At 56.4% G+C, this 26,344-nt stretch overlaps 1 protein-coding gene across 4 annotated transcripts in view; it reads left to right on the forward strand.

The window, feature by feature from the left end:
• Positions 1 to 17,783, forward strand: part of LRFN5 (leucine rich repeat and fibronectin type III domain containing 5) — a 43,152-nt gene extending 25,369 nt beyond the window's left edge. For 3 of the 4 annotated variants that reach the window (XM_064422744.1, XM_064422745.1, XM_064422746.1), the window contains exons 2-3: positions 7,748 to 9,155; positions 10,140 to 11,648. In XM_064422744.1, coding sequence (XP_064278814.1) covers positions 7,768 to 9,155; positions 10,140 to 11,061 — 2,310 coding nt within the window. In that variant the 5' untranslated portion in view covers positions 7,748 to 7,767 and the 3' untranslated portion in view covers positions 11,062 to 11,648. Of the gene's footprint in view, positions 1 to 7,747; positions 9,156 to 10,139; positions 11,649 to 17,362 lie in introns of those variants that run through there. The other variant, XM_064422748.1, reaches the window with a different exon arrangement.
• Positions 17,784 to 26,344: the final 8,561 nt, after the last annotated feature.

A 26,344-nucleotide genomic window follows, 5' to 3' on the forward strand; every position in this document is an offset into this window, starting at 1 on the left:
AAAACACAGAGTGTGTGTACCACTGCACCTAAGATGCTTTTCGGTGACATCCCCCTGTGCAGAGCTCTGGCCCTGACTCCTGCACTGCACAGGGGCTGTGGGGTGCAGGGCTGGTGGGCTCAGGGGATGAGGTTGGAAGCTGTCTCTGGCACTGGCAGCCCTAGGCTGGGGTTTGGGAGGGGGCTGCAGCCAGGTTGGGAGCTCTTGGGTGCAGGCAGTGGGGCTGTGCTGCTTTCCCTGTGTTCCATACCACTGCAGGCATGATTCCTGGGGGCTGGAAGAAAGGAAGAGGATGGAATTCCTGATGCACATTTTATAGAGGGGGCCAGGGAAGTGGAGCAGCCTGTCTGTCTGTCTGTACCTGTGGTGTCCACAGAGCCTGGCTGGCTGGCACATGGACCAGTGGCCCTGGGTGCTGGTGGCCATCAGGGCACAAGGACAGTCCTGAGTGGTGACAGACGGTGCCAGCGGTATGTGGTGCTTGTACAGGGGGCAGAGGTGCCTTGGGAGGCTGGTGCTCGCTGCTGCTGGGCTAGGAGATGCACTGCTGAGACCTTCTGCCCCAAGGAGCAGGGGATGCCATGGAAAGAGCCCAGCTGGGCTCCTGGCTGTGCCTGCAAAGCTCCAGGTGGTTTCACAGCTCCATCAGCTCGCTGGGCGTGACAGTGGGCGAGATGGGAGTGCTGAGCTGTCCCTCAGGAATGGGAGGTGATCTCTCCATGCGTCCTTTATCACAGGAGGTTTCTCAGGTGCTGCTGTGTGTTGTGCTTGGCTCAGTGTTTGGTTCAGTGTTTGGCCCAGTGCTTGGCTCAGGCCCTCTCCCCATCCACGGAGCAGCAGCAGGAGGTGCCCCCAGCCCGGGCCGTGGCATCCTCCGGTGTCTCCTCACGGCACAGCTATTAATACCTCACCGAGCTGCAGTCGTGCTCTGCTGCTTGACTCATCCCGTGGATCACTCTGGGCTCTCGTCTGTGCTGCCACAGCCTTGGTGAGCTGCCTGCAGTGCAGCCCCGCGCTGTGGGAGCGCCTGTGCTCTGCTCCCTCGGCCTTGGGTGTGGGCAGGAGCCCTCACGGGCGGCTGTGGGCCCGGGGCTGTGCCTGCAGCGGGTGAGCAGGAGGGCTGAGGGGCAGGAGGAGTGCTGGAAGGGGCAGGAGGAGTGCTGAGGGGCAGGAGGAGTGCTGAGGGGCAGGAGGAGTGATGGAAGGGGCAGGAGGAGTGCTGAGGGGCAGGAGGAGTGCTGAGGGGCAGGAGGAGTGATGGAAGGGGCAGGAGGAGTGCTGAGGGGCAGGAGGAGTGATGGAAGGGGCAGGAGGAGTGCTGAGGGGCAGGAGGAGTGCTGAGGGGCAGGAGGAGTGATGGAAGGGGCAGGAGGAGTGCTGAGGGGCAGAAGGCACACTGTCAGGGGTAGGAGGCACACTAGCAGGGGCAGAAGGCACACTGGCAGGGGCAGGAGGCACACTGGCAGGGGTAGGAGGCACACTGGCAGGGGCAGAAGGCACACTGGCAGGGGCAGAAGGCACACTGGCAGGGGCAGGAGGCACACTGGCAGGGGCAGGAGGCACACTGGCAGGGGCAGGAGGCACACTGGCAGGGGCAGGAGGCACATTGGGAGCATGCTGGAAGGGTGCACCCCAAGGGCCCCTTGTCTGCCACTGTCAGACAGCAGTGCTGGGAGTGCTGTGTGCTCAGAGCCGCTCACTGGCACACCTGTGGGGCATGGCAGGAAGCAGAATGAGAAGGGAGAGGAGTGAAATCCCTGGGAATGCCATGGCTGTGCTGCCCTGGCTGTGCTGGCCCCGGGTCTCTGTCCCAGGGCAGCTGCCAGCAGCCAGCAGCAAGCAGTGCTGGAGGCCAGGGCAGGCCCAGGGCCGTGTTGGGCACTCACTCCCTGAGTGCAGCATCCTGCCCCTGCCCGTGCCTCCTGGGGAGGCTCCAGCATCCCTGTGGACATGCAGGACAGGGGTGCTGTGTCAGCAGCAGGGAAGGGACGATGCCTACAGTGTGCCCATGTCCCTGCTTCTGCTGGAAGCACTCCAGCTGTGACATGTGCACTGCTGCAGGAACCCCGTGGGGTTTTTACCTTTCCGAGCACTTGGCATTGTTAGTGCTGTCTGCTGCAGACAATGTGGAGCAATTCTAAAATAAAGTGCTTTTTAAAAAAGGATATTCTCTTTTTCCTCCTCGATTTCTGAACTTTATAGACATGTTTTTAAGCTGTGTATTGCAAGGGCAAGTGCTGAAGCTGTTTATTGTGTAGAAGACAGGGGAAACCAAGCAAAAATCCAGAAATTGAGCTTTTGAGGAAGGAACATATGTTATGTCAAGAGAGGCATTATCCCTATATCAGGTGGCAGCACTGCCCCTGGCCTTCACTTTGGGCCCCTTGCTCCTGCTTCTGAGATTCCCAGAGCTCTGAGGGGTTCATGGCTGTTTGAAGCCCTTTAACTGGGACCAGGGTACAGATTTCCCAGTCTCATGGCTCCCCATGTGGATTCACCTGTCCAGTCCTACAGCAAGTGCCAAACGTGGTTGTGTTGTGGTCCTGGCTGGTGCTCCTGGATGGTGATCCTGGCCAGCTCAGCACTGGGGGGCTAGCACAGCCCCCAGAGCAAACCTCTGGGTCAGGTACTTTGATTCAAATGTTTTTTTTCTCAGGTACTTTGTTTCTAATTCATCAAAACCCTCTGACCTGTTTACAAACCACTGACCTTTGTGAAACAGAATCTCCTTGTTCTCCAATTCACTGGTCCCAGCAGCTGGAACGCCGCAGATCCCAGAATCTCCTTTTGCACACCAAATTCTGGCTACGGGGTGCCTGTGGTGGCTGGTTCTGTGATTTCCCTTCCTCCATCCCCAGAAGATGAACATCATCAGCTTCCAGACTATTTTTTCCTCCATCACGAAGCTGAATTTGCAAAGACTCTGAGAATCCTGGGTGGATTCCTTCACAGCAATCCTGGATGGGTGGGAAGGGCAGCCAGTAGCTCTGTCACGGCCTCAGCAGTGACAGATGATGTCTGAGGCAGGCCCTGAGCTGGCAGCTGGCTCCAGCAGCTCCGTGTGCACGCTGGGCATCCCTGCCAGGCTGGCCATCCAAACAGGAACTGGATGTAGTGGAAGTTGTTTGCTAATTAATGGCTGTCTTATGGATTCTTCTGCTCCCACGTGTTGTGTGATCCACAATATGTAAATGACCCTTTGGAGCACTGGGCACACTGGCAGATGCTGCACTTCATATCCCAAAAAGGAGGAGGCAAACCCCCAGCATGCAGTGTGTTGGGCACAAGGAGCCATCACATTACGTGGCTTTTCAGTCCTGGGTTCCTTGGATCCATTCCAGGCAGGAATTTCAAATTCATTAGCCCTTTCCCTGACCTCTGTCTGCTGCTACAACAGGTGGGTAGTTATTCCCAGGGGCTGCAGCTAACTGGGTGCCAGGCTGTGCCTGCTGCTGGCCCTGGCAGTGCTGGCAGGGACTCAGAACAGCTGTGCCCACCGGGCTGGGCTTACTCTGGCCATTCCCAGCACCTGTCACAGGGTTGGGGTGGGAGTCTGCCCTGAGGAGGTGCTGGCCAGAGGGTCTGGGTGTGCCCCAGGGTGCACCAGGGGCTGTTGGGGCTGTCACCCAGGAGCAGGTGGCTCCTCTGGAAGTGGGGAAACCCTCTAGTGGGTCTCACAGAGCCACGTGTGGTGCTGGAGCTGGGGAGTGCCCCGACTGTCCCTACACCCTGCTCGTGTGTGGGCTGGGTCCCATGCCAGCCCAGGGCTCCTCCACAACATCCATGTGCAGGGATGGCTGTTCTGCAGCTGCCAGGGCTGGGGCCAGAGCGTGTCTGGCTGTGAGAGGGCATGCTCCATGGGGAGGGAGCTGGGCTGGGCTGCAGCAGAGGTCTGTGTTCCACAGATGGGCTGGGCTGGAATGGAGGTGTGTGTTCCAGAGATGGGCTGGAATGGAGGTATGTTTTCCAGAGCTGGAATGGAGTTCTGTGTTCCAGAGATGGGCTGGAATGGAGGTATGTTTTCCAGAGCTGGAATGGAGTTCTGTGTTCCAGAGCTGGGCTGGAATGGAGGTGTGTGTTCCAGAGCTGGAATGGAGGTGTGTGTTCCAGAGATGGGCTGGAATGGAGGTATGTTTTCCAGAGCTGGAATGGAGTTCTGTGTTCCAGAGATGGGCTGGAATGGAGGTATGTTTTCCAGAGCTGGAATGGAGTTCTGTGTTCCAGAGCTGGGCTGGAATGGAGGTGTGTGTTCCAGAGCTGGGCTGGAGGTGGTGTGAAGGCCAGAAGACCTGTGGGAAACAGCTGGCAGGGGAAGGACCATGGAAGTGTCACCCACTGTGTGGGGACATCCCACCTGAGAGTGGCCAGGGGAAGGTGGGCAGGGGTGACAGTGCTGGAGGGGTCCCTGCCTCCATGAGCCCTGGCCCTGCCCAACCACTGTCAGACCTGCTCCATACCTGAAAAATGGGGGCAGGAAAAGTCTTCCTCTGCTCAGAGACAGGAGCAGTGGTCTGGGGACTCCCGTCCGTCCCCTCCAACCGAGGGGGGAACAGTGGGGGGCTCCCAGCCCCCCAGTGTGCTGGGGCTCACAGGTTCCTGGCTCTTTGGAGTTCCCACTCTGTGTGACCATAAGCCATGCAGCCCACAGCAACTCGAACTTAGGTTTTATAGACAGATGAATAACTCAAAGTGATCAAACGTAGCAACAGAATGGATGTAAAGAGCAGTATATGTGAGAGGCTTTTTTTGTGAATCACAAATGTCACATGAAGAGCTGACTACCCTTGTCCTATTGCAGGCACCGAGCAGTAAATGAGCAGTGCCCACCTTCCCAGGAAGCTGGCATTTGTTTTATATATGAATGCAGTTTCCTTTCTGTTTTGTTGTTCAAGCAAATAATGAGAATAACATATTGCTTTCATTAGTCAAAAAGGTGTTTTCTGCAATGACTCTAAGCCGTGTCAGCGCTGCTATCTCTGCAAATTATCTGTGTGGGGGATGAGGTATGCTGGGAGAGGAGGGGACACATGTCCAGGCTGACTTTCAGCAGGTGTGGTTTTTGGAGATGGCTGTCCTCCTAAGCCGCCAGCTCCTGCAGTTGGTGGTGCTGTGTAGAATGTCTCAGTGGTGGGGCACAGCCAGAAGGCTGCTGCACCGAGCACTCTGGGAGGAAATGCTCTGTGTTTTTTCAGCAAAGAGGTGAAATGTTTCCCTGCAGCAAGGGTTGATGCCCAGGCTGGGAAGGATGGGCTGTCTTCATCCCTGCACAGCCTGGGGCACCAGCTTCCTCATGTAGATCCAGGTGTGGCTTTGCTGTTTCCATCAGCTGAGGCATCCAGGTGCCAAATCCTCACTGGTCTTCATTGCAGTCAGGGCTGGTGGGTGCTCAGCACTCTGATCACCAGGACCTCTCTTTAAGCACCCCGTGCTCTGAGGGCGCAGTCCCTCCTCCTAGTTCAGTGTCAGTGGCTGATGTATGTGGGGTGCACTTAGCTCCCTGCCTAGGTCACTGGGAGACACAGGAGAGGACTGTCCCTAAACCCAAGTCATGGGGCACAGTGCTGGCGACTGGCCTTGCCAGGGGGGCAGGTCTTGCCCCATTTACTGCAGCCCCTTGAGCCTGATGTTCACTGATGGTGTTGCATCCAGCTCTGGTCATACGCTGGGCATTCGACCTGAGACAATATCCAAAACTCTCCTAACATCCAAAAAACCCACCTCTGCTGGTAGGTAACTTTGTGGTGACCTTGTTGTTCCAGCTGTTGCTTAAGTCATTTCATCTTGGAATAGCATTTCCAAACTCATGAACTTGCTGATTTGGGCACAAACTTGTGTTAGTCCTGGGTAGCTGTAGCAATGGACTAGGCTGGATCCAGGCACATGACTTTAATCAGAGCCATGAATCTAAACTGGCAGCCTTAAGTCAGCAAATTTAAATGAGCGTGGTGTTCCCAGCCAAGGCTGTCCAGGGACCCCAGTGGCTGTGCTGCAGGTGCCCTGAGCTGCTGAGCCCACTCCAGTCTAGTCCTTACCAGATGTACATTAAAGGAGCAAAGTCCCACCTGGAAAGGACAGGTGACATGGCCATGAAGTGCAGCTGCTGGTTTGGGAGGTGGCTGGTGGGTGACACCAGTGGGGTCTGGGGGCTGCAGCAGGCAGTTGCCTTCACTGCTTGGCATTGCCATTCTCCTCCAGGTCCTTGTCACCTGCAGGGCCACCCTGATTTGCAGGGCAGTCATGAAAGTGAGTCCACAGAACATATCTGAATACTGCCATGGCACTTTGCTTTCTGCCACAAGTCATGGCAGCAGGAATGGCGCTGGTTATGCTGGTTGTGGGAGCAGCTCCCAGCACTGCCCACAGCAGCAGGCTGTGCTTTGGACTGCAGTAGCAGGCTTTTATTTTTCTAGTGGGAACTCAAAAGTTGGAGTAGTCCTGAATACTTAGCAGTCCCCAGAAGTATCAGGAGAAAGTACATTGATTCTGCTGAAAAGCAGGGTTTAGGGCTGGTATTTTCACCAATCATTTTGCTGCCTCTGCTTGCACGGCACCACAGATTTGGTTTGGTTTACGGATAGATCGGACGACAGGAGCAATAATTGTTGTTCTGACGTTAAATGTCTTTAAATATCAATGACGATTCAAGAGTTCTGGTTCTGGCTAGCTGTGAAACTGTATTTTAGCTGAGCTTCGTTAATGCATCTCTGGGGTGGTAATGGGTCTGAGTAATCTGATCTGAACACGTATAATTGTGCCGGTCCCAAAGGGAGAGGAGTGCTTCAGTCTCAGTGTGGAGCCCCTCTGAGCACCACTGCTCACACTGGCACAGGTTCCCTCAGACACGTGGGTGCTTCTCCACGGACCGTGCTCCCACCCGTTCCAGGGAGGAGCACCCCAGCCCTCCCCCTGCCCGTGCTGGGAAGCCTTCGGCGCAGTCCCTGAGGGTGATCTCGCTGAGCTGCGTGGGCACTGCTGCTGGCGGCCCTGCTCCCACTTGCCACGAGGAGCGGGCCTGGCAGCGTAAGCGATAAAGCTGATTGAACCGCTGGGCTTTCCAGGGGGAGCCGGAAAGCTGTGATCAGCTAAAATTAGCCCAAGATCCATTTTTATTTAGATCTCTGTTGTGGGGGCTTTTCTTGGGTTTTTGTTTTGTTTTGTTTTGAATTTTTTTTGTTTCATTTTGTTTTATTTGCATTTTTGGGGTTTGAATGACATAAATTTAGCTCCTTCTGAGTTTATTCTGAAAATAGCATTAAGAGCTTAAATGTTCAGTGGAGATGGCTGTAAACCCATTGAGCTGCTGTGATTTCAAGGCCACTGAGAGTTTCAGCTTAGCTAGTGAAGCACACATGAACCACTCTTCATTTTCTGTACCTGAACATTTGTCACTATGGCCAACAGCCTGGGAGGTCGTGGGCTCTGCTGGGATGTGGAGGTGTGCTGGGCAGCAGGATGGGCTCTAGCAGGAGGGCCCGAGGGGCGGCTTCCCAATCACTTTGTCATTTGCATGCAGTGTGTATTCATGGAGCTGCAAACATCCCTGACTCTCAGCAGTACTCCTGGCAGGCACTCTTGTGTCAGGGTGGGGGGATGGAGAGGAGCCAGGTAACACAGGGAGGGTGACTCGCTGCTACCTGAACTTTGGTTCCATGTTCCATGGTTTAACCACAGACTGTCTGTCTTGGCTTTTTTTTATTATGTCCATCTTATCTCACAGAGACTAACCGTTGTTTGCTCTCCCTTGCAGGCTCTTGAATCTGTTCTACAATGGAAAAACTGCTTTTGTTTCTGCTGTTCATTGGCGTAGTGGTGCGAGCTCAGATCTGCCCCAAGCGCTGTGTCTGTCAGATCTTGTCTCCGAACCTCGCCACCCTCTGTGCCAAGAAAGGGCTCTTGTTTGTTCCTCCCAACATTGACAGGAGGACTGTGGAGCTGCGCCTGGCAGACAACTTTGTTACAAACATTAAAAGGAAAGACTTTGCCAACATGACCAGCCTGGTGGACCTGACGCTGTCCCGGAATACAATCAGTTTTATCACACCTCACGCTTTTGCCGACCTGCGCAATTTGCGGGCTCTGCATTTGAACAGCAACCGATTGACTAAGATCACTAATGACATGTTCAGTGGGCTCTCCAATCTCCACCACTTGATACTGAACAACAATCAGCTGACTTTAATTTCTTCCACAGCTTTCGATGATGTTTTAGCTCTCGAGGAATTGGATTTGTCTTACAACAATCTGGAAACCATCCCTTGGGATGCCGTGGAGAAAATGGTCAGTTTGCACACTCTCAGTCTTGACCACAACATGATTGACCATATTCCTAAGGGGACCTTCTCCCACCTCCACAAGATGACCAGGCTGGACGTCACATCCAACAAACTGCAGAAGCTGCCGCCTGATCCGCTCTTCCAGCGCGCTCAGGTGCTGGCAACCTCAGGAATTATCAGCCCCTCGACATTTGCGCTGAGCTTTGGTGGGAACCCTTTGCATTGCAACTGCGAGCTTTTGTGGCTGAGGCGCCTTTCCAGGGAGGATGACCTGGAGACCTGTGCCTCTCCTACCCTGCTGTCTGGCCGGTACTTCTGGTCGATCCCTGAGGAGGAGTTCCTGTGCGAGCCCCCGCTCATCACCCGGCACACCCACGAGCTGCGGGTGCTGGAGGGGCAGCGGGCAGCCCTGCGCTGCAAGGCCCGGGGCGACCCCGAGCCAGCAATCCATTGGATTTCACCCGAGGGCAAACTGATTTCCAACGCGACCAGGTCCACGGTGTACGACAACGGGACGCTCGACATCCTTATCACCACGGTGAAGGACACGGGCTCCTTCACCTGCATTGCTTCCAACCCAGCGGGGGAGGCCACGCAGACGGTGGACCTGCACATCATCAAACTCCCTCACTTGCTGAACAGCACAAACCACATCCACGAGCCTGACCCAGGCTCCTCGGATATCTCCACATCCACCAAGTCGGGCTCCAATGCGAGCAGTAGCAACGGGGATACTAAAGTCAGCCAGGATAAGAAGGTGGTTGTCGCGGAAGCGACGTCCTCCACGGCTCTGCTGAAATTCAATTTTCAGAGGAATATACCTGGGATACGTATGTTTCAAATCCAGTACAATGGTACTTACGATGACTCCCTTGTTTACAGGTAAGGCAGCCCCAGCCTGCCCATGTGGGACCGTGCTGGGTGCTTGGTGCTGGCGTGTGGCCCTGGCCTGCGCAGCCCCTCTGCTGGAGTTCCTGTACCATGCCAGCTGAGCAGAGCCCAACCCCGGCAGCTCATGGTGGGAGCCTCAGGAAGGACTCGTGCCATTTCTACTCACAAATGGGAAAATTACTTATAACAGTGTTATTTTTAGATAATTCAAGTGGGCCTCTAATCCTCTGAACTGGTCTGAGAAGGTTGCGAAGGTAGATGGATTAAATGGTTCCTAATGTGCTCAGCTTTGTGAAAGCACAGGGAGGACAATGTCTGTGACCATGTTCCTCACAGCACTTTCTGGTGATGCCCATGCTGGGGAAGTACAGGGGGCCTCTGTGCTGCCAGATGTGGCTGTTGTACCCTTCAGCACTGGCTTTGCTTGGTCATTTCTTCTGTGAATTTCTTTATCCATTACTAGCACAAGGGGTGCTAGCTTTAAAGTGAAAGAGGGTAGATGTAGATCAGGTAACTGAAAAAAATTCTTCCCTGTGAGGGCAGTGAGACCCTGGCACAGGTTCCTCAGAGAAGTTGTGGCTGCCCCATCCATGGAAGTGTCCAAGGCCAATCTGGAGAGGGCCTGGAGCAACCTTGTCTGTTGGAAGGTGTCCCTGCCCATGTCAGGAGGGTGACCTAGATGGTCTTTAACTGTTGCTTCCAACCCAGGCCATTCTGTGATCCTCTCGTTCTGCATTTTTAGTGTGGTGGTTCTAATGGGAGGCTCTGCCATGCTGAGCTGTGCCAGGGGCCTTGGCAGTGACTGCTGCTACATGGAAGGACAGGGAGGAGCTGCTGGGGGATGGAGATCAGCCCCACGGGGACAGTGGACAGACAAGCCGTGGTGGTGCCCAGCATGGCCTGGGCTGCCCCACGGGGTGGGAAGGTGCCGGTGTGTCCGCCAGGTTCATTCACACTGGTTTCCTTCTCTCCCAGAATGATACCTCCCACGAGCAAAACCTTTCTGGTCAACAACCTGGCTGCGGGGACGATGTACGACCTGTGCGTGCTGGCCATCTACGATGACGGGATCACCTCGCTGACGGCCACCAGAGTTGTGGGCTGCACACAGTTCACCACCGAGCAGGATTATGTGCGCTGCCACTTCATGCAGTCCCAGTTCCTGGGTGGGACCATGATTATCATCATTGGTGGGATCATTGTGGCGTCCGTGCTCGTGTTCATCATCATCCTCATGATCCGCTACAAGGTGTGTAACAACAACGGGCAGCAGAAGGCCACCAAAGTCAGCAACGTGTACTCGCAAACGAACGGGGCTCAGATCCAGGGCTGCAGCGGGGTGCTGTCGCAGTCCCTGTCCAAGCAGGCTCTCGGGCACGAGGAGGGCATCCAGTGCTGCAAGGCTGCCAGCGATGGTGTGACACAGTCACCGGACGCCGGTTCCAGCCAGGACTCAGCCACCACTACCTCCGCTTTGCCTCCCGCCTGGACTTCCAGCACTTCCCTGTCGCAGAAGCAGAAGCGAAAGTCGGGGCCAAAGCCCGGCAGCGAGCCGCAGGGCGAGGCTGGCGGCAGCACCGAGCCCCAGAACTCGAACAGGAATAACTCCACGGCCCTGCAGCTAGCCAGCCGCCCCCCCGAGGCGGCCCCCACGTACAAAAGAGCACAATCAAAGCCAAGTAAGTTCCTCACGCTGCCGGCCGACGCGTCCCGAGCCAAGCGCCGGCGGTCGCTGGGCGGCGAGCTGCTGGAGCCCCGCGGCGCCGGCGCCGGCGGCCTGCGCTCCAAACGGAGCCTGTCCATGAACGGGATGCTAGTCCAGGCAGACTGCGCCGGGGCCGATAGCGGAAAAGCAACTTTCTCCAGTTCTGAGTGGATATTGGAAAGCACTGTGTGACCTGCTTTTTTTTTTTCTTTTTTCTTTTTTTTTTTTTTTGAATTTTTATTTTAACTAAAACCACCAAACATTGTGTGAAACTCCCTTTCCCAGGGAATTGGATTTGGATGTCCACTGCTGTCTCGCTGATTAATGGCTTGTTCATGCGGGGTTCTGTATAAGCCACCCAGTGCACACGGGGGTTTATTTAGTTTTCGTTTGGTTTTATTTAATATCAAAACCGAAGGCAACATTCAGAGATAATTAAAAAAAAAAAAAAGGAAAAAAAGATTAAGGGGCGAAAAAAAGCACGAAACAGCACCAGTGCCTTCCCTGCTCTAGGACTGGCTTCCTGGTTCTGCAGTAGCAGAAAACAAAAGAGAGAGTTTTCACAGAAAAAGCCTTTTATAAAGGAAATGCAATTTCCTCCAAGCTAACAAATAACCACTTCTGGATCAATCAGTAAAATGATATTTTTTAAACCGGTCAGACTGTACATTTCTTTTCCGTGACAATGGTGTTGCCTTTGTTTTTAGGCAGATGCTGTACAGGAGCAACAACGCTGTGTTGTTATGTTGTGTAAAATAAAATATTCACTCGGTACGCCAGCCAGCCTCGCGGTGACTGCCCTGCCGGAGCCGGGCCGGGCCTTGGTGCTGCAGAGCTCCCACCGTGGGGCAGGGAGGAGCACGAGGAGCACCAGGCTGTGGGGCCATTCCCTAGTGCTGGCTCTGGCTGTCCGGGGCTGCTGGAGCAGTGTGGTCCCACAGTGGCTCCTCCTGAGAGGTGCCTGACCCCGTCCCAGAGCACCCAGATCCCGCCGTGCAGGCAGAGCCCTGACCTGCAGCCCTGGGGAGGGAGCGGGGCTGGCACCTCGGGGTGCTGGGCACAGCTGAGCAGAGCCCTGAGCGGGGCCAGCAGGCGGCCAGGTGGGCAGGCAGGAGGGCAGGAGGGCAGGCAGGTAGGCAGGAAGGTGGGTGGGCAGGTGGGCAGGCAGGAGGGCAAGCGGGTGGGAAGGCAGGTGGGCAGGAAAATGGGAAGGCAGGTGGGCAGGAAAATGGGAAGGCAGGTGGGCAGGCAGGAGGGCAGGTGGGCAGGAAGGTGGGCAAGCAGGAGGGCAGGCAGATGGGCAGGAAGGTGGGCAGGCAGATGGGCAGGAAAGTGGGCAGGCAGGTGGGCAGGCAGGTGGGAAGCTGGGCAGGCAGGGCTGCAGCTGGGCAGGCAGGGCTGCAGCTGGCAGGGTCACAGCCATTCAGCACGTCGGCTGGTCAGGTGATGATGGCCATCTCCCGCTGTCCTAGACTCCTGGGCCATATTTCCTCAGAACTTTATGGTTTGGTCCAGTTCTTTTCAGTCCCTGGGTGCACTGAGGGCCTGGAAATGATGGTCTCACCTTTAAGCTGCTCCTAATTGCTGTGCCTGTGGGATAGAGTGATTTTGGGCCACTCTGTAGGCACAGAACCCCACAGCAGCAGGGGACAGCAGGTACAAATTTTGTTGTGTGAATGGCAGCTGCTCTGCTCACTGTAAAGGGAAGCCTGCAGTTAATATTAATTAAACTCATATGGTCATCATATTCCAATTAGAGACAGCTTAACTCTGAATATTTGAGCATTGTGCATTCTCAGATGCCAAATAACAGGTTCAAGATGGGCTTTGTGGCCATAAAAGTGAGAGATTAGTTAAATTGCATACCCTGTATGCTTGTTCTTGTGGGCACAGTAACTTGGGCAGGTGCCTGAGGCCAGCCTGGCTCCACCCAGGGCGGTTGTGGGGGAACATCTCACAGTGGGGAACAGTCCCTGGCACCCATCTGTGTCCCAGGACTCTGCAGTGAGGGGCTGGTGCTGTTGGCCAGTGTGGGTTGCTCTGAGTGATTTTATTGCCTGTCACAGAAGAACAAAGTCAACGAGGTGGTGTAAAGGACCTAAAAGGAAGAGGCTGCTTCTTTTTTAGAAACGCTTTTTGCTTCCCTCAGGAAATGCAGAGACCAAATAGGAAACAAAGTCTCAAAATGAGAAAACCTGCTTCCTGCCGGAAAAGTTAAAAAAAATACAATAAATTCCTCCTTGGATTGCTCTGGGAACCCATGAGCACTGCAGGAACAGAAGGGAGCTGTTACATAACAAGCTGTGGGGACAGGGCTGGTCTGTGCAGGGTCTGGCCGTCTGATGAGAAGGTCTGAGCCCCAGTGGGGGACTGTGCTGGCAGAGGCACCTTCCCCCCACCCTGGGGTACAGGGAGAGTGTCAGAGGTTTGCTGTGGAGTGGTTTGGTTTAATCATGCATTTTAAACACATCAAATGACAATGCTTTTATATGTTGTCTAAAACTGGACCTAAATCTGTGTGGTGTTTTGTGAAAGTGCTAAAATACTAATGGTGTCTTGTGGTTTAAGGGAGTTTATTTTTATATTTGTAACTTTTCACTCAAAGGAATAATTTTCTAAGCACTGCAGCTGATGTTCTGTCCATGGTGCCTCTGTGTCAAGCAGTGTACAGGGACCAGATGGCCCTGTGTTTGGTTTATTCTCTGCTGATAGTGCAGGAAAGGGGATCTGGGCAGCCAGGGGTTCCTCTCGTGCCAGCTTCTCTCCCTGGCTGACAGGATCATTCATCCCTTGGGAATGCCCTGGGCATGGAATCATCTGTGCCCACTGGAATAACTGTGCAGTGGGACATTGGTTTTATCCAGGCTTGATTCAAAGGGTGAGAAGCCTCTGTGTCTGTGTGTCTGTGCTGGGCAGGAGCTGGCTGTTGTGCCGTGTCTGTGTGTCTGTGTGTCTGTGCTGGGCAGGAGCTGGCTGTTGTGCTGTGTCTGTGTGTCTGGGCAGGAGCTGGCTGTTGTTCTGTCTGTGTCTGTGTGTCTGGCTGGCCAGGAGCTGGGTGTTGTTCTGTCTGTGTGTCTGTGCTGGGCAGGAGCTAGCTGTTGTGCCATGTCTGTGTGTCTGTGTGTCTGTTCTGGGCAGGAGCTGTGTGTCTGTGTGTCTGTGCTGGGCAGGAGCTGGCTGTTGTGCCGTGTCTGTGTGTCTGTGTGTCTGTGCTGGGCAGGAGCTGGCTGTTGTGCTGTGTCTGTGTGTCTGGGCAGGAGCTGGCTGTTGTGCTGTGTCTGTGTGTCTGTGCTGGGCAGGAGCTGGCTGTTGTTCTGTCTGTGTCTGTGCTGCCTTCCTGCCGTGTCCAGGCGTGTCCTTGCCCTGGGTGCGTGCTGCTGCTCCTCTCTGCTGCCAGCCTGGCTCTGTTCCTGCAGCGTGTCCCCGTGCCAGCCCTGCCCTGTGCCCGCTGGCTGTGTGGCCATGCAGAGGGAGCTGCAGAGCACAGCGTGTGTGCTGTGCAGGGGAGGGGACACAGCTCGGGGCACCCTGCACGGCCAGGACACGCTGCCCGCCCGAGAGCTCCTGGCTCAAGCTGCTCCCAGCCCTGCTGCTGGAGCCTGGGTGCCAGCAGCACGGGGGCTCCTGCCTGCCAGGGACCACGGGCCCTGCTGGGCATTGCTCTGGGAGCATCCCAGACTGGAGGAGTGGCACAGAACCCTGGTGGGTGCACAGGGCTGGGCAGAGTGTGTGCCCTCTGTATGCCACGGCCAGACCGTGCCCGAAGCCATGGTGGGCACCCAGCTCAGAGGGGGCACGCTGCTTCCTTGGGAATGGCTTCAAACCAGGAGTAATGCCCACAGCTGCCACCAGGATCACTTCTCTGCCCATCAGCCAAGGGGGAGCAGTGTCAGCGGGGCACTGGAACCTGAGCAGTGCCACTCGCAGCATGGCCACACCTGTCAGCCCTGTGGTCACTCGGGAACATCCACCTCCCTGCTCCAGGTGCTGCTGCCCAAAAGCTGCACTGGCAGCAGCCACGGAGTTGCACGGTGCCTTCTCCTGGCTGTAATGTTAATGTTGGTCAGAGTTCTGGTTTGAAAGCAGCAAACTGACCAGTCTGTGGGTCCTGCTTACAAATAACGTGGTTCTCCTGTTTCCCCTTTGCAAATGAGTCCCTGTGTGCCCAGCTGTGTGTTGGGTGCTGGGCCTGGGGCAGAGCCTGTGCTGCCAGACCACGCCGTGCTGGATTGTCACCCACCATGGCTGTCACCCACCGTGGCCCCTCAGCACAGCTGGGACTCCCTGCAGGCCAAGCACCAATCCTTGGCCACTGTTCTGTGGTGCTGCAGCCCCTGTGACTGTGCAGTTGCCCCTGGGGACATCAGGCACTGCAGAGGGGTCTGGCTGTGCCAGCCAAGCTGCTCAGCAGCAGCTTGTCCACCCTTCAGTGCCAGGTGTGGTGTGGCAGTGGGCATGGAGTGCCAGGAAAACCAGCTCTGGGCAGGAGCAGCTGTGCCCTGTCCCTGGGCAGTGGCTGTGCCCTGGGCAGTGGCTGTGCTCTGCACAGTGGCTGTGCTCTGGGCAGTGGCTGGGCCCCGAGCAGTGGCTGTGCTCTGGGCAGTGGTTGTGCTCTGGGCAGTGGCTGTGCTCTGCACAGTGGCTGTGCCCTGGGCAGTGGCTGTGCTCTGGGCAGTGGCTGTGCTCTGCACAGTGGCTGTGCTCTGCACAGTGGCTGTGCCCCGGGCAGTGGCTGTGCCCTGGGCAGTGGCTGTGTCCTGGGCAGTGGCTGTGCCCTGGGCAGTGGCTGAGCTCTGCACAGTGGCTGTGCTCTGGGCAGTGGCTGTGCTCTGTCCCTGGGCAGTGGCTGTGCCCTGGGCAGTGGCTGTGCTCTGGGCAGTGGCTGTGCTCTGGGCAGTGGCTGGGCTCTGGGCAGTGGCTGTGCTCTGGGCAGTGGCTGTGCTCTGGGCAGTGGTTGTGCTCTGGGCAGTGGCTGTGCTCTGGGCAGTGGTTGTGCTCTGGGCAGTGGCTGTGCTCTGCACAGTGGCTGTGCCCTGGGCAGTGGCTGTGCTCTGCACAGTGGCTGTGCCCCGGGCAGTGGCTGTGCCCTGGGCAGTGGCTGTGTCCTGGGCAGTGGCTGTGCCCTGGGCAGTGGCTGAGCTCTGCACAGTGGCTGTGCTCTGGGCAGTGGCTGTGCTCTGTCCCTGGGCAGTGGCTGTGCTCTGCACAGTGGCTGTGCCCTGGGCAGTGGCTGTGTCCTGGGCAGTGGCTGTGCCCTGGGCAGTGGCTGTGCTCTGCACAGTGGCTGTGTCCTGGGCAGTGGCTGTGCCCCGGGCAGTGGCTGTGCCCTGGGCAGTGGCTGTGCCCTGGGCGGTGGCTGTGTCCCGGGCAGTGGCTGTGCCCTGGGCAGTGGCTGTGCTCTGGGCAGTGGCTGTGCTCTGGGCAGTGGCTGTGCCCTGGGCAGTGGCTGGGCCCTGGGCAGTGGCTGTGCTCTGCACAGTGGCTGTGCCCTGGGCAGTGGCTGTGCCCTGGGCAGTGGCTGTGCTCTGCACAGTGGCTGTGCTCTGGGCAGTGGCTGTGCCCTGGGCGGTGGCTCTGCTCTGCACAGTGGCTGTGCTCTGGGCAGTGGCTGTGTCCCGGGCAGTGGCTGTGCCCTGGGCAGTGGCTGTGCTCTGGGCAGTGGCTGTGCCCTGGGCGGTGGCTGTGCTCTGCACAGTGGCTGTGCCCTGGGCAGTGGTTGTGCCCTGGGCGGTGGCTCTACTCTGCACAGTGGCTGTGCTCTGGGCAGTGGCTGTGTCCTGGGCAGTGGCTGTGCCCTGGGCAGTGGCTGTGCTCTGGGCAGTGGCTGTGCTCTGGCTGTCACAGAGGCACAGACCCCATGGAACACGCCTTTGCCAGGCGTGGAGCAGCAGCAGTGCCCAGCCCAGCACCCACAGCCCCAGCTGTGACACCAGCCCAGCAAAAGGTGCATGCACTGGGTTTGCTGGCTGTGCACTTCAGTGCCGTAGGTGTGCACAGTAGTGCTGTGCCTGCACTCCCTGATGGTGACAAGACTTGTGGCAGTGGTCTGGGTGGGGACATTGGGTACTGTTAGTCCTGTTTCTTGTTAGCCCAGTCACACCAGTCTCCTGTTAGCCCAGTCTCCTGTTATCCCTGTTTCTTGTTAGCCCAGTCTCCTGCCAGCCCAGTCTCCTGCCAGCCCTGTCTCCTGTTAGCTGCCATGCTTTGCTGCCCCAGTCCCTGCAGGGCACACAGCACCAAGACAGTGTGTGCCAGGGCCAAGGGCAGGGTCTGCTGCTGCTTCCTGCCCAGGCTGGCTCTGTGACAGTTCTGGAACCTTGGTGCAGTGCCCAGCTGCCCAGTGCAGCAGTTCTGGGACTGTCGGTGGGTGCTGTGCCCAGGCTGGCCCCACGGCAGCTCCTGCTGTGGTCCCACACCAGCGTGGCCTTGCCCATGGGAAGGGCTGATGCTGCTCCTCGTCCCCTCACTGTCTCTGTTCTGTCTCTTTGTGCAGAAGCCGGGGCCTCTCCGCAGGACACCAGCCCTTCTGCACTCCCCGAAAAGGCTGCCACCGATGTTGTTACTCGGCAGAAAACAATCCGGTTCCACCTCTCCGAGGACTGACGTTTGGCTCCGCACTCTCCCTCCGAAACCTTTACTTGAAGCTGCGGCCGAGGCCGCGGGGCCGTCAGGGTCGGCCGCCTCGATAAACTGTCTTCCCCCTCACAGGTCTCCCATCTCCCATCTGCCACCTCAACTCTGAAATACCTGTTTTTTCTGGTGTCCAAGTTTTTTATAGCTAAAAATGATGACGGAAAGTCTGGTGGCAACAGCTGCAGTCCCAGTCATGTTCCATGTCGCCAGTGGTGAGGTCACGAGCTGTAAACACGGTAGCTTCAATCACCTGAACAAATAAATGTTTTACTACAACGGCATGGGCATGTTGGTTGATCCACGGGGTTGTGCCTGGCAGGTTGGTTGATCCAGAGAGACTCCATGGTGCCCAGGGTCTGTGCCCACACAGGGAGCCCATGGTGCCCAGGGTCTGTGCCCATATAGGAACCCCATGGTGCCCGGGGTCTGTGCCCATATAGGAACCCCATGGTGCCCGGGGTCTGTGCCCATATAGGGAGCCCATGGTGCCCGGGGTCTGTGCCCATATAGGGAGCCCATGGTGCCCGGCTCCAGGTGCCCAGCTGAGCTGTGTGGGGTCGGGCTGGGCCCTGCAGAGTGATGTGGGTGATTCCTGTGTCTCTGGGCAGTGAGCTGTGCTGGCTGCAGCCCCAGCTCCCATCCCTTGGTGCTGCTGGCCTGGGGTGACCAGCTGGGTCAGGCAGCTGTGCCACCAGGGAGCTGCCTGGCTTTGCCCCTTGGTGCTGGGCAGTGGCACGGGCTTTGGGCAGAGGGAGCCCCGTGTGCCCCTGGGGACAGCCCTGGGGCTTTGCCCCAGAGCCCTCTCCCTGTGCCAGGAGGACAGCCCGGGCTGTGGGGTGACAGCACTGCAGGCTGCTCCAGCACCGTGTGCCAGGAGTGCCATGGGGCAGGCAAAGCACAGAGCACAGCGTGCCAGGGCCCCTGGGGCAGTGTCAGCCCTAGCAGGATGGCCTGGGGTGGGGGGCAGCTGGGGACTGGCCTGGGACTCTCATGCTGCCCCAGTCCCTCCATCCACACAGCCTTGCCGTGCTCCTCTAACAAGACCAAAGGGGGTTTTGGGATTTTTTTTCCTTTTCTCCCTTGTCAGCATTCCATCTGGCTCACAGATATAATTAGAGCTTTCTCAGTGAATCAGCCAGCCTTAACATAACTTCAGGAGAGCAGATCACAGCTCTGGTGAGTGTGTCATCAGCAGGACTGGGGCTGCCCAGATGGGGCTGTCCTGGTGCCACTGCTCCTTGTGGAGGCTGCTCCCACTGCTGGCCCCTGTCCTGCTGGACCTCAGCTGGGGCAGCTGGCTCAGTGACTTGCCCATGGCTTGTCTGTGGCAACAGAGACATCAACACCCCCCCCGGACACAACAGTCCATGGAGAAGAGGCTGAGCTGAGCCAGGACCTCACCCATCAGGTCCCCTCCTGTGCTTCCTCCTCTGATGCCACAGAGGCAGGATTCACCCCATGGCAATGCAAGGAGACCCCAAGCTTGGCACCCAAGGCTTGTGCCCGTGTGAAAAATCCAGTGCTGGTGTGGCCCCACAGACCCTGGGGCAGATGCTCCATGACTCATCCAGTGCAGGGAATGCCATGCTGAGTGGGCACTTCAAGGGGAAAAGCCAAGGCTTTGATCAGGATTGGATCACTGCTCTTTTCCTCACGAAGCCTGAGCAGTGATGCTTCTGGTGCTGCACACAGCCTGGGTTTCTTGTGGATCATAGTAACAGCAGGTATTGCTCTTCCCTTTCCTTGCTGTGCAGAGCAAATGGGGTTTAAATTCTGAAAGAGGCTGAGCCCCAGATAAACTACCCTTCAATAAAATGCTCAGTGGGTGTTGATCCACAGAGCCATCCCCTCTCAGTGACTCCCCAGTGAACAGGACTCCCCAGGACAAGTGACCTTTCCTGGAGCAAGCAGGTGGCACTGGGGTCTGCAAAGCCGCTGGCAGAGCACACCTGGCCCAGGTCTGGGGGTGCAGGGATAGCAGAGGCTGCTGCTTCCTTCTGGCATCCTGCACTCAGCTGTGCAGCTGCCCCAGCCCTTGTGACACCCACGTGCTCCAGGTTCCAGCTGCACAGACACGTCCATGCCTGGAATCTCATCCCACATTACTGTCATGTTATGCCCCTCATTCAGCAGCTCTAATTTCAGGCTTCCATGCACAGAGCAGAGCTACTTTCCCCTTGCTGATTCCTTTCTGTATCCTTTTAATTAATTGTCAGGGTAAGTTCCATATGTCTGTTTGATGTTAACTGGAAATTTGGTTTTCATGGGGCAAAATGCACTGCAGTTCTGAGTCAGATTTGGATAAAAACCCCTGGGAATCTGCGCAGTGGAGTGTGCTTGCTTGTATGGTGCCCAGGACGGGCACAGGCACAGGCAAGGGAGCACCCCCAGGTGTCCCCTGGCACAGACACGTGAGGAGTTTTGAGGCCAGTGGAAAAAAGTGTTTGGTGGTGGGTCACCCTTTAAAGGAGCACGGTTTTCTGTAATTTTTTTCCATAAACTCTGTGTGTGCACAGGACTGGAGCAGGGCTGGCTGGGCATTGGAACATGACATAGGATGACATTGTCAGTCTCCTAAAAGAGACTTTCCCTGGCTACCAGTCAGGAAAAGCTGGGTGAGATAAGGAGGATGCCACCACACTGCTGCCTGCCTAAAGGCACAGCAGTCCTTTTCCCAGTTGCACTGGAAATAGCACAGTCCTGCAGAATGATTTCAGGTTGCAATATGCACCACTACATCTGAGCTCCTGCTGCTGAGGGGCAGTAATTGCAGTGCTCAGAAACACTCATTCATTCAAAGTGGCCTCATATTCATCTTCATCATTTAGGAGTGTTCATCCCTGAAAAATGTTCTGACTCTTAAAGACCTACAACCCTACTGAAATTTGAAATGGATGGGATCTAATCTGTATCTGGGCTGATGTCCTGTCACTGTCTCAGAGGGACAATGTGGGTAATTCACTGTTGGGCTGGAACCTTCCCTGAACATTAGGGAGATGAACGATTTTTTGTGCCTCAGCATTTTGTGCCAGGGCTGCTGAAGAGGCAGGGGAGAGGCAGGACCCTGGTCCTGCTGCCTCTCCAGCTGCTGGCCAAGCGGCTCAGGCTGGATGTTGGGAGAAGCCTCGCCCTCGGCAGGGAGGGCAGCGTGTGGCACCTCTATCCATGGAGGTCTGCGGGAGCCAAGGGGGTAGAGCCCTGAGTGACGTGGCCTGAGCCCAGGGCTGGCCCTGCTCCGAGCAGGGACCAGGGCAGGGACCCCTGGGGTCCCTCCCAGGCAGTTCATGATTCTGGGATTCAGTGTGGAGCGAGGCAAGGGGGGTTCACCCAAACCCTGCAGAGGAGGGGATGGCACTGCCTTGGGGAGCTGGCAGTGCCAGGGCGAGCTCAGGGGGCACTGGAGTTACCTGCCAGTGCCAAACAGCCTCTCCTTTCTCTCCAAGTGTTCCATGCTGCTGTGCCCTGCCCAGGGCCATGGAGCAGGGCAGGTGAGGGTGCTGGAACCAGCCAGAACAGCCCAGCAGCCCGGGCTGCCCAGCTGGGCTGGGCAGGGCTGGGGAAGCAGGGAGGGAGCGGGGGCTGCTCCTGGAGTTTGAGGTGAAGCTGCTCCGGGTGTGGCAGCAGGGTGAGCCCACACCAGTGACAGGCAGTGCTTGCCTGCTTTGCTGGGATGAAAGGGCAGCTGAGAGAAGAGAAAGTTGCCGTGCTAGAGCCTGGCCAGGATGGCCTCTCCTTCGGGGCAGGGGCTGAGGACAATTGTCTTGTTTGTTGTGCATTGAAACCAGAGAAAATTTAAAGTCAAGTATATTTGCCTAGTGTTTTTGTAGAGTTGAAACCCCTTGCAGGAAGTGAGAAGGTGGAAGGCAAACCCTTAGAGAACATTTATTTAGTAGTTACAATAAAAGCCATTTGTGAAAGAAAAGAGTCAGTTGTAGCTTTTCCAGGAGGCTTCTTACTGTAACCCATCCAAACCTGGGCTCGGGCTGACCTGAAGGTCGGGGCTCAGCAGGTCACCAAATAATTCACAGGAGCAGAGGAGGGGGGCAGCTGGGGAGCTGTGGCTCTTGGGGTGGTGACATTCCCCATGGGATGCTCCACAGGGCTGGGCCAGCAGAGTGCTGGGGGGTTTTGAACTCCTTACACAGTGACTGTACCTGACACTGCAATAAGAGGTGTCAGGTGGAAAATGGTGCTGCAGAAGCATAGGGGAACACTGCTATTTGAGAACATGCTGCATGGTTACTTGTGCTGGATAAACTTCTCTCTGGAGCTGTGTGCAGTCTCAGTACTGCTTCTTGAACAGGGTTGAGATCTGTCTGTGTATTTTTGCTGATGTAGTAGATAAATGTGGTGCACAAGTGTCCTTTCTGTCCCCATTACTCCCTCACATTAACTGAACAAATAACTGGTTGAGCTTGGCTGAGAGGCTGCTGGTTGTGCTTTGGAGTGATGCAGCAGGGTACAAATTGCAAAGAGCATCTTGACAGGTTGCAATAAACTGAGCTTAAAAAAATTCCTGCAATATAGGAGAGCTGGGATTCTGTTTCTCATTTGGACACAGAGGAAGGTTATTAATCGTGCACTGACATTGCCAGAGGCACACGGTGTGCCTGGTCTGTGGTGATGGAAGTACCTGCCCTGTATCCAAATTCCTAGCAGCCTTGAGACTTGCTTCCCTCTCCCTAAGGCAAAGGCTGTCCTGAGCAGTGCAGGGAGGAGAGGGCTGGGGTTCAGAGGGGACCTCCTGGTTCACCATCGATTGCAGCTGATGGCAAAGCTTGTGTTCATGGAATCACAGAAGGGTTTGGGTTGGAAGGGACCTTAGAGCTCATCTCATCCCACCCCTGCCATGGCAGGGACACCTCCCACTGTCCCAGGCTGCTCCAAGCTCTGTCCAGCCTGGCCTTGGGCACTGCCAGGGATGGGGAGCCCAAAGCCTCTCTGGGCACCCTGTGCCAGGGCATCTCCACCTTCATTGTAAAAAACTTATTTCTAATTCCAGTTGCTGTAGTTAATGGTAAATTGTATGGTTTTTCCCCAGCCTTTATTGATCAGAGATCTGAATGTAGATGCTCAAATAAGACCTAGTGACTATGTCAGTGGAGAGAGGAAGCTCTGCTCCTGCAGTCAGGGTGTGCCAGGTCCGGGCTGCTGCTCTGGAAGTGTTGGGCAGGGAGGGTGCAGGAGTGCTGAGGAGGATGGGTGCAGGATGGATGCAGGGTGGGTGCAGGATGGATGCAGGCTGGGTGCAGGGTGGATGCAGGATGGGTGCAGGGTGGATGCAGGGTGGATGCAGGCTGGGTGCAGGGTGGATGCAGGATGGATGCAGGATGGATGCAGGGTGGGTGCAGGATGGATGCAGGGTGGGTGCAGGGTGGATGCAGGGTGGATGCAGGATGGATGCAGGCTGGGTGCAGGGTGGATGCAGGGTGGATGCAGGATGGATGCAGGCTGGGTGCAGGATGGATGCAGGGTGGGTGCAGGCTGGGTGCAGGATGGATGCAGGGTGGGTGCAGGGTGGGTGCAGGGTGGATGCAGGATGGATGCAGGGTGGGTGCAGGGTGGATGCAGGGTGGGTGCAGGGTGGGTGCAGGGTGGGTGCAGGGTGGGTGCAGGGTGGATGCAGGATGGATGCAGGATGGATGCAGGATGGATGCAGGATGGATGCAGGGTGGATGCAGGGTGGATGCAGGATGGATGCAGGCTGGGTGCAGGATGGATGCAGGGTGGGTGCAGGGTGGGTGCAGGGTGGATGCAGGGTGGGTGCAGGGTGGGTGCAGGGTGGATGCAGGGTGGATGCAGGATGGGTGCAGGGTGGATGCAGGATGGATGCAGGATGGATGCAGGGTGGGTGCAGGGTGGATGCAGGCTGGGTGCAGGATGGATGCAGGGTGGGTGCAGGGTGGATGCAGGGTGGATGCAGGGTGGGTGCAGGGTGGGTGCAGGATGGGTGCAGGGTGGATGCAGGGTGGGTGCAGGATGGATGCAGGGTGGATGCAGGATGGATGCAGGGTGGGTGCAGGGTGGATGCAGGGTGGATGCAGGATGGATGCAGGGTGGGTGCAGGGTGGGTGCAGGGTGGATGCAGGGTGGGTGCAGGGTGGATGCAGGATGGATGCAGGGTGGGTGCAGGGTGGGTGCAGGGTGGATGCAGGGTGGGTGCAGGGTGGATGCAGGGTGGGTGCAGGGTGGATGCAGGGTGGGTGCAGGATGGGTGCAGGGTGGATGCAGGGTGGGTGCAGGATGGATGCAGGGTGGGTGCAGGGTGGATGCAGGATGGATGCAGGATGGATGCAGGGTGGGTGCAGGGTGGATGCAGGATGGATGCAGGGTGGGTGCAGGGTGGATGCAGGGTGGGTGCAGGGTGGGTGCAGGGTGGATGCAGGATGGATGCAGGGTGGGTGCAGGGTGGGTGCAGGATGGATGCAGGATGGATGCAGGGTGGGTGCAGGGTGGATGCAGGGTGGATGCAGGGTGGGTGCAGGGTGGATGCAGGATGGATGCAGGGTGGGTGCAGGGTGGATGCAGGGTGGGTGCAGGGTGGGTGCAGGGTGGGTGCAGGATGGATGCAGGGTGGGTGCAGGGTGGATGCAGGATGGGTGCAGGTGCAGGGTGGGTGCAGGATGGATGCAGGATGGGTGCAGGGTGGGTGCAGGATGGATGCAGGGTGGGTGCAGGGTGGATGCAGGATGGGTGCAGGTGCAGGGTGGGTGCAGGATGGATGCAGGATGGGTGCAGGGTGGGTGCAGGATGGATGCAGGGTGGGTGCAGGGTGGATGCAGGGTGGGTGCAGGGTGGGTGCAGGGTGGGTGCAGGATGGGTGCAGGGTGGATGCAGGGTGGATGCAGGGTGGATGCAGGGTGGATGCAGGCTGGATGCAGGATGGATGCAGCAGTGCGGGGCTGGGCAGGGGGTGCGGGAGTGCCGGCGTTCCCTGTCTCGCCGCGGGCAGCCCCCTGGCCCCGGCAGGCTCCTGCCCGTCGGACGGAGCACAGGCTGCTCCTGTGCGCGGGGGCTCTGCTGCCGCTGGGTCCCGGCTGGGTGGTGACAGGGGGACGACAGTCCCCCGCCCCCGATCTCCGCTAAATCCCAGCTACCAGTGACGGCACAGCATGAAACAAAACAGCATTATTAACTTTATTGGATGGCACATCTTCCCCTCTTCTGGGATCCAGGACACTGAACTGAGGGCAGACAATGACTTGTGTATAGGACCTGGGCTCAAGGGAGGATACCATGTTCAACTAATCAGGAGAACCAGGGGTGAGAAACAAGGTGGGGAATACGATGTGTTAACCAATGAACAATATTCACATTAAATATAATCCAGAAATAAGATTCCGGGAGGGAGTGGTACCAAACCTGCTGGCAGCCTCAGATGTGTTTTGAAGAAGAAGGTGTGTACATGGGGTATGATCACAGAGCACAGGAGCCATCGGTGTCTCTGAAGGATGGGGAGGCACACGCAGGGTTTGCAGGGCAGGTGGCCTTGGGGAGAGCCTGGGAGCTGCTGGCGTGGGGCTGGGCTGCTCACTCCCAGGGCCTGTTGTGCACTTGGAAAGTTCTCTCAGGGCAGACTGCTGAGAATGGCACATAACGTTTTTAGGTGAGGGGCTCCAAGGACATTTCCTGAGATTCTGTGGTAAGACAAAGTGGTTCTCTCTAAATAGACGTCTTCTGATTTTGGAAGGAAACCAAATGAGCTGGAGGGCTCTCACTCACATTTGTAGCCCATTGCACTCACCTTTGCTCCTTCCAATCACCTTTTTTGCCAGCACACAGAAGAAGGACACATTGGCGGATGAAGCCTCTTGTCCCACTCTGCCATCTGCAAAGCTTCCTTGAGGGGCATCTGGGGGAAAAGAGTCCTAAATCACACTGGCAAGCCCTTTTGTGGAATTGTGTGGAAGAGGGAAGTTCAGCTGCTCAAGGAACGGGAGTTTTCTCTGTGTAAGTCAGATGTGCACAGACAAACATTTATGGAACAGTAAAACAAGTCCCCTTTGCCCAGGTGTTCCCAGAGGTCTCCAGCCCAAACCATTCCATGATTCTGTGCACCAGGCACACGCTGCCCTCTTTGCATTTAATTCTTTCAGTTGCAATATGTCACCTTGGGCTGGTTTAGAAGATGCCAGTGGTGACTACAAGCATAAGGAAACCCTTCAAGGGCTGGGTGTGGATCCTGGAGCCTCTTTTATAACACAATTAGGCCTCAGTTACAATTGTGGCATTCTGCCGTTGGACTTGTCCCCACACTGCTGTCTCCCAGCTGCTGGACTTCTGCAGGCTGTTATAAATGAGGAGCTTGACTAGGCCAATATTCAAGCAGCAATAAATTTATTAATTAATATGGAAAAATATGAGCAATATAGCACTGGGTACAGTGGGGGAGGTTTCCCTCCAACTGCACCCCAATAGTTGGGGCTTACAGATATTTATAGGGGTACTCATAACCTTTCTCAGAAATTTCAATTCTCAATTTTTATGTCACAATTCTATACACTATTGTGATTTAGTTTTTCTCAGGATGTATCCCAGAAAGCAGTATCCCTAGATGGTGGGGTCCAGCTTCTGAAGGAAGAAAGAAGTCTCCCAGCTGGTGAGGTCCAGATTCCAGATGTGAGTTCACCTTTTAATTGCAAGGACTATAAATCTCATACCAGTGATGTCCAGCTTCCCTTGGTGGAAACTATCAGTCCTTGAGTTGATGTTCATCTTCCTTTCTCAAGCTGCTTTTCACTGTTTTGTTAAGGCATTGAGATTAGCATGTTTCCTTTTGATACATTCTAAAGCTATAGTTTCAAAGATCCTTACTACAAGCAATATTCTAAAATTATACTTC

The sequence above is a fragment of the Passer domesticus genome, chromosome 6, assembly GCF_036417665.1.
Source record: "Passer domesticus isolate bPasDom1 chromosome 6, bPasDom1.hap1, whole genome shotgun sequence".
In the NCBI taxonomy this organism is placed as follows: domain Eukaryota; kingdom Metazoa; phylum Chordata; class Aves; order Passeriformes; family Passeridae; genus Passer; species Passer domesticus.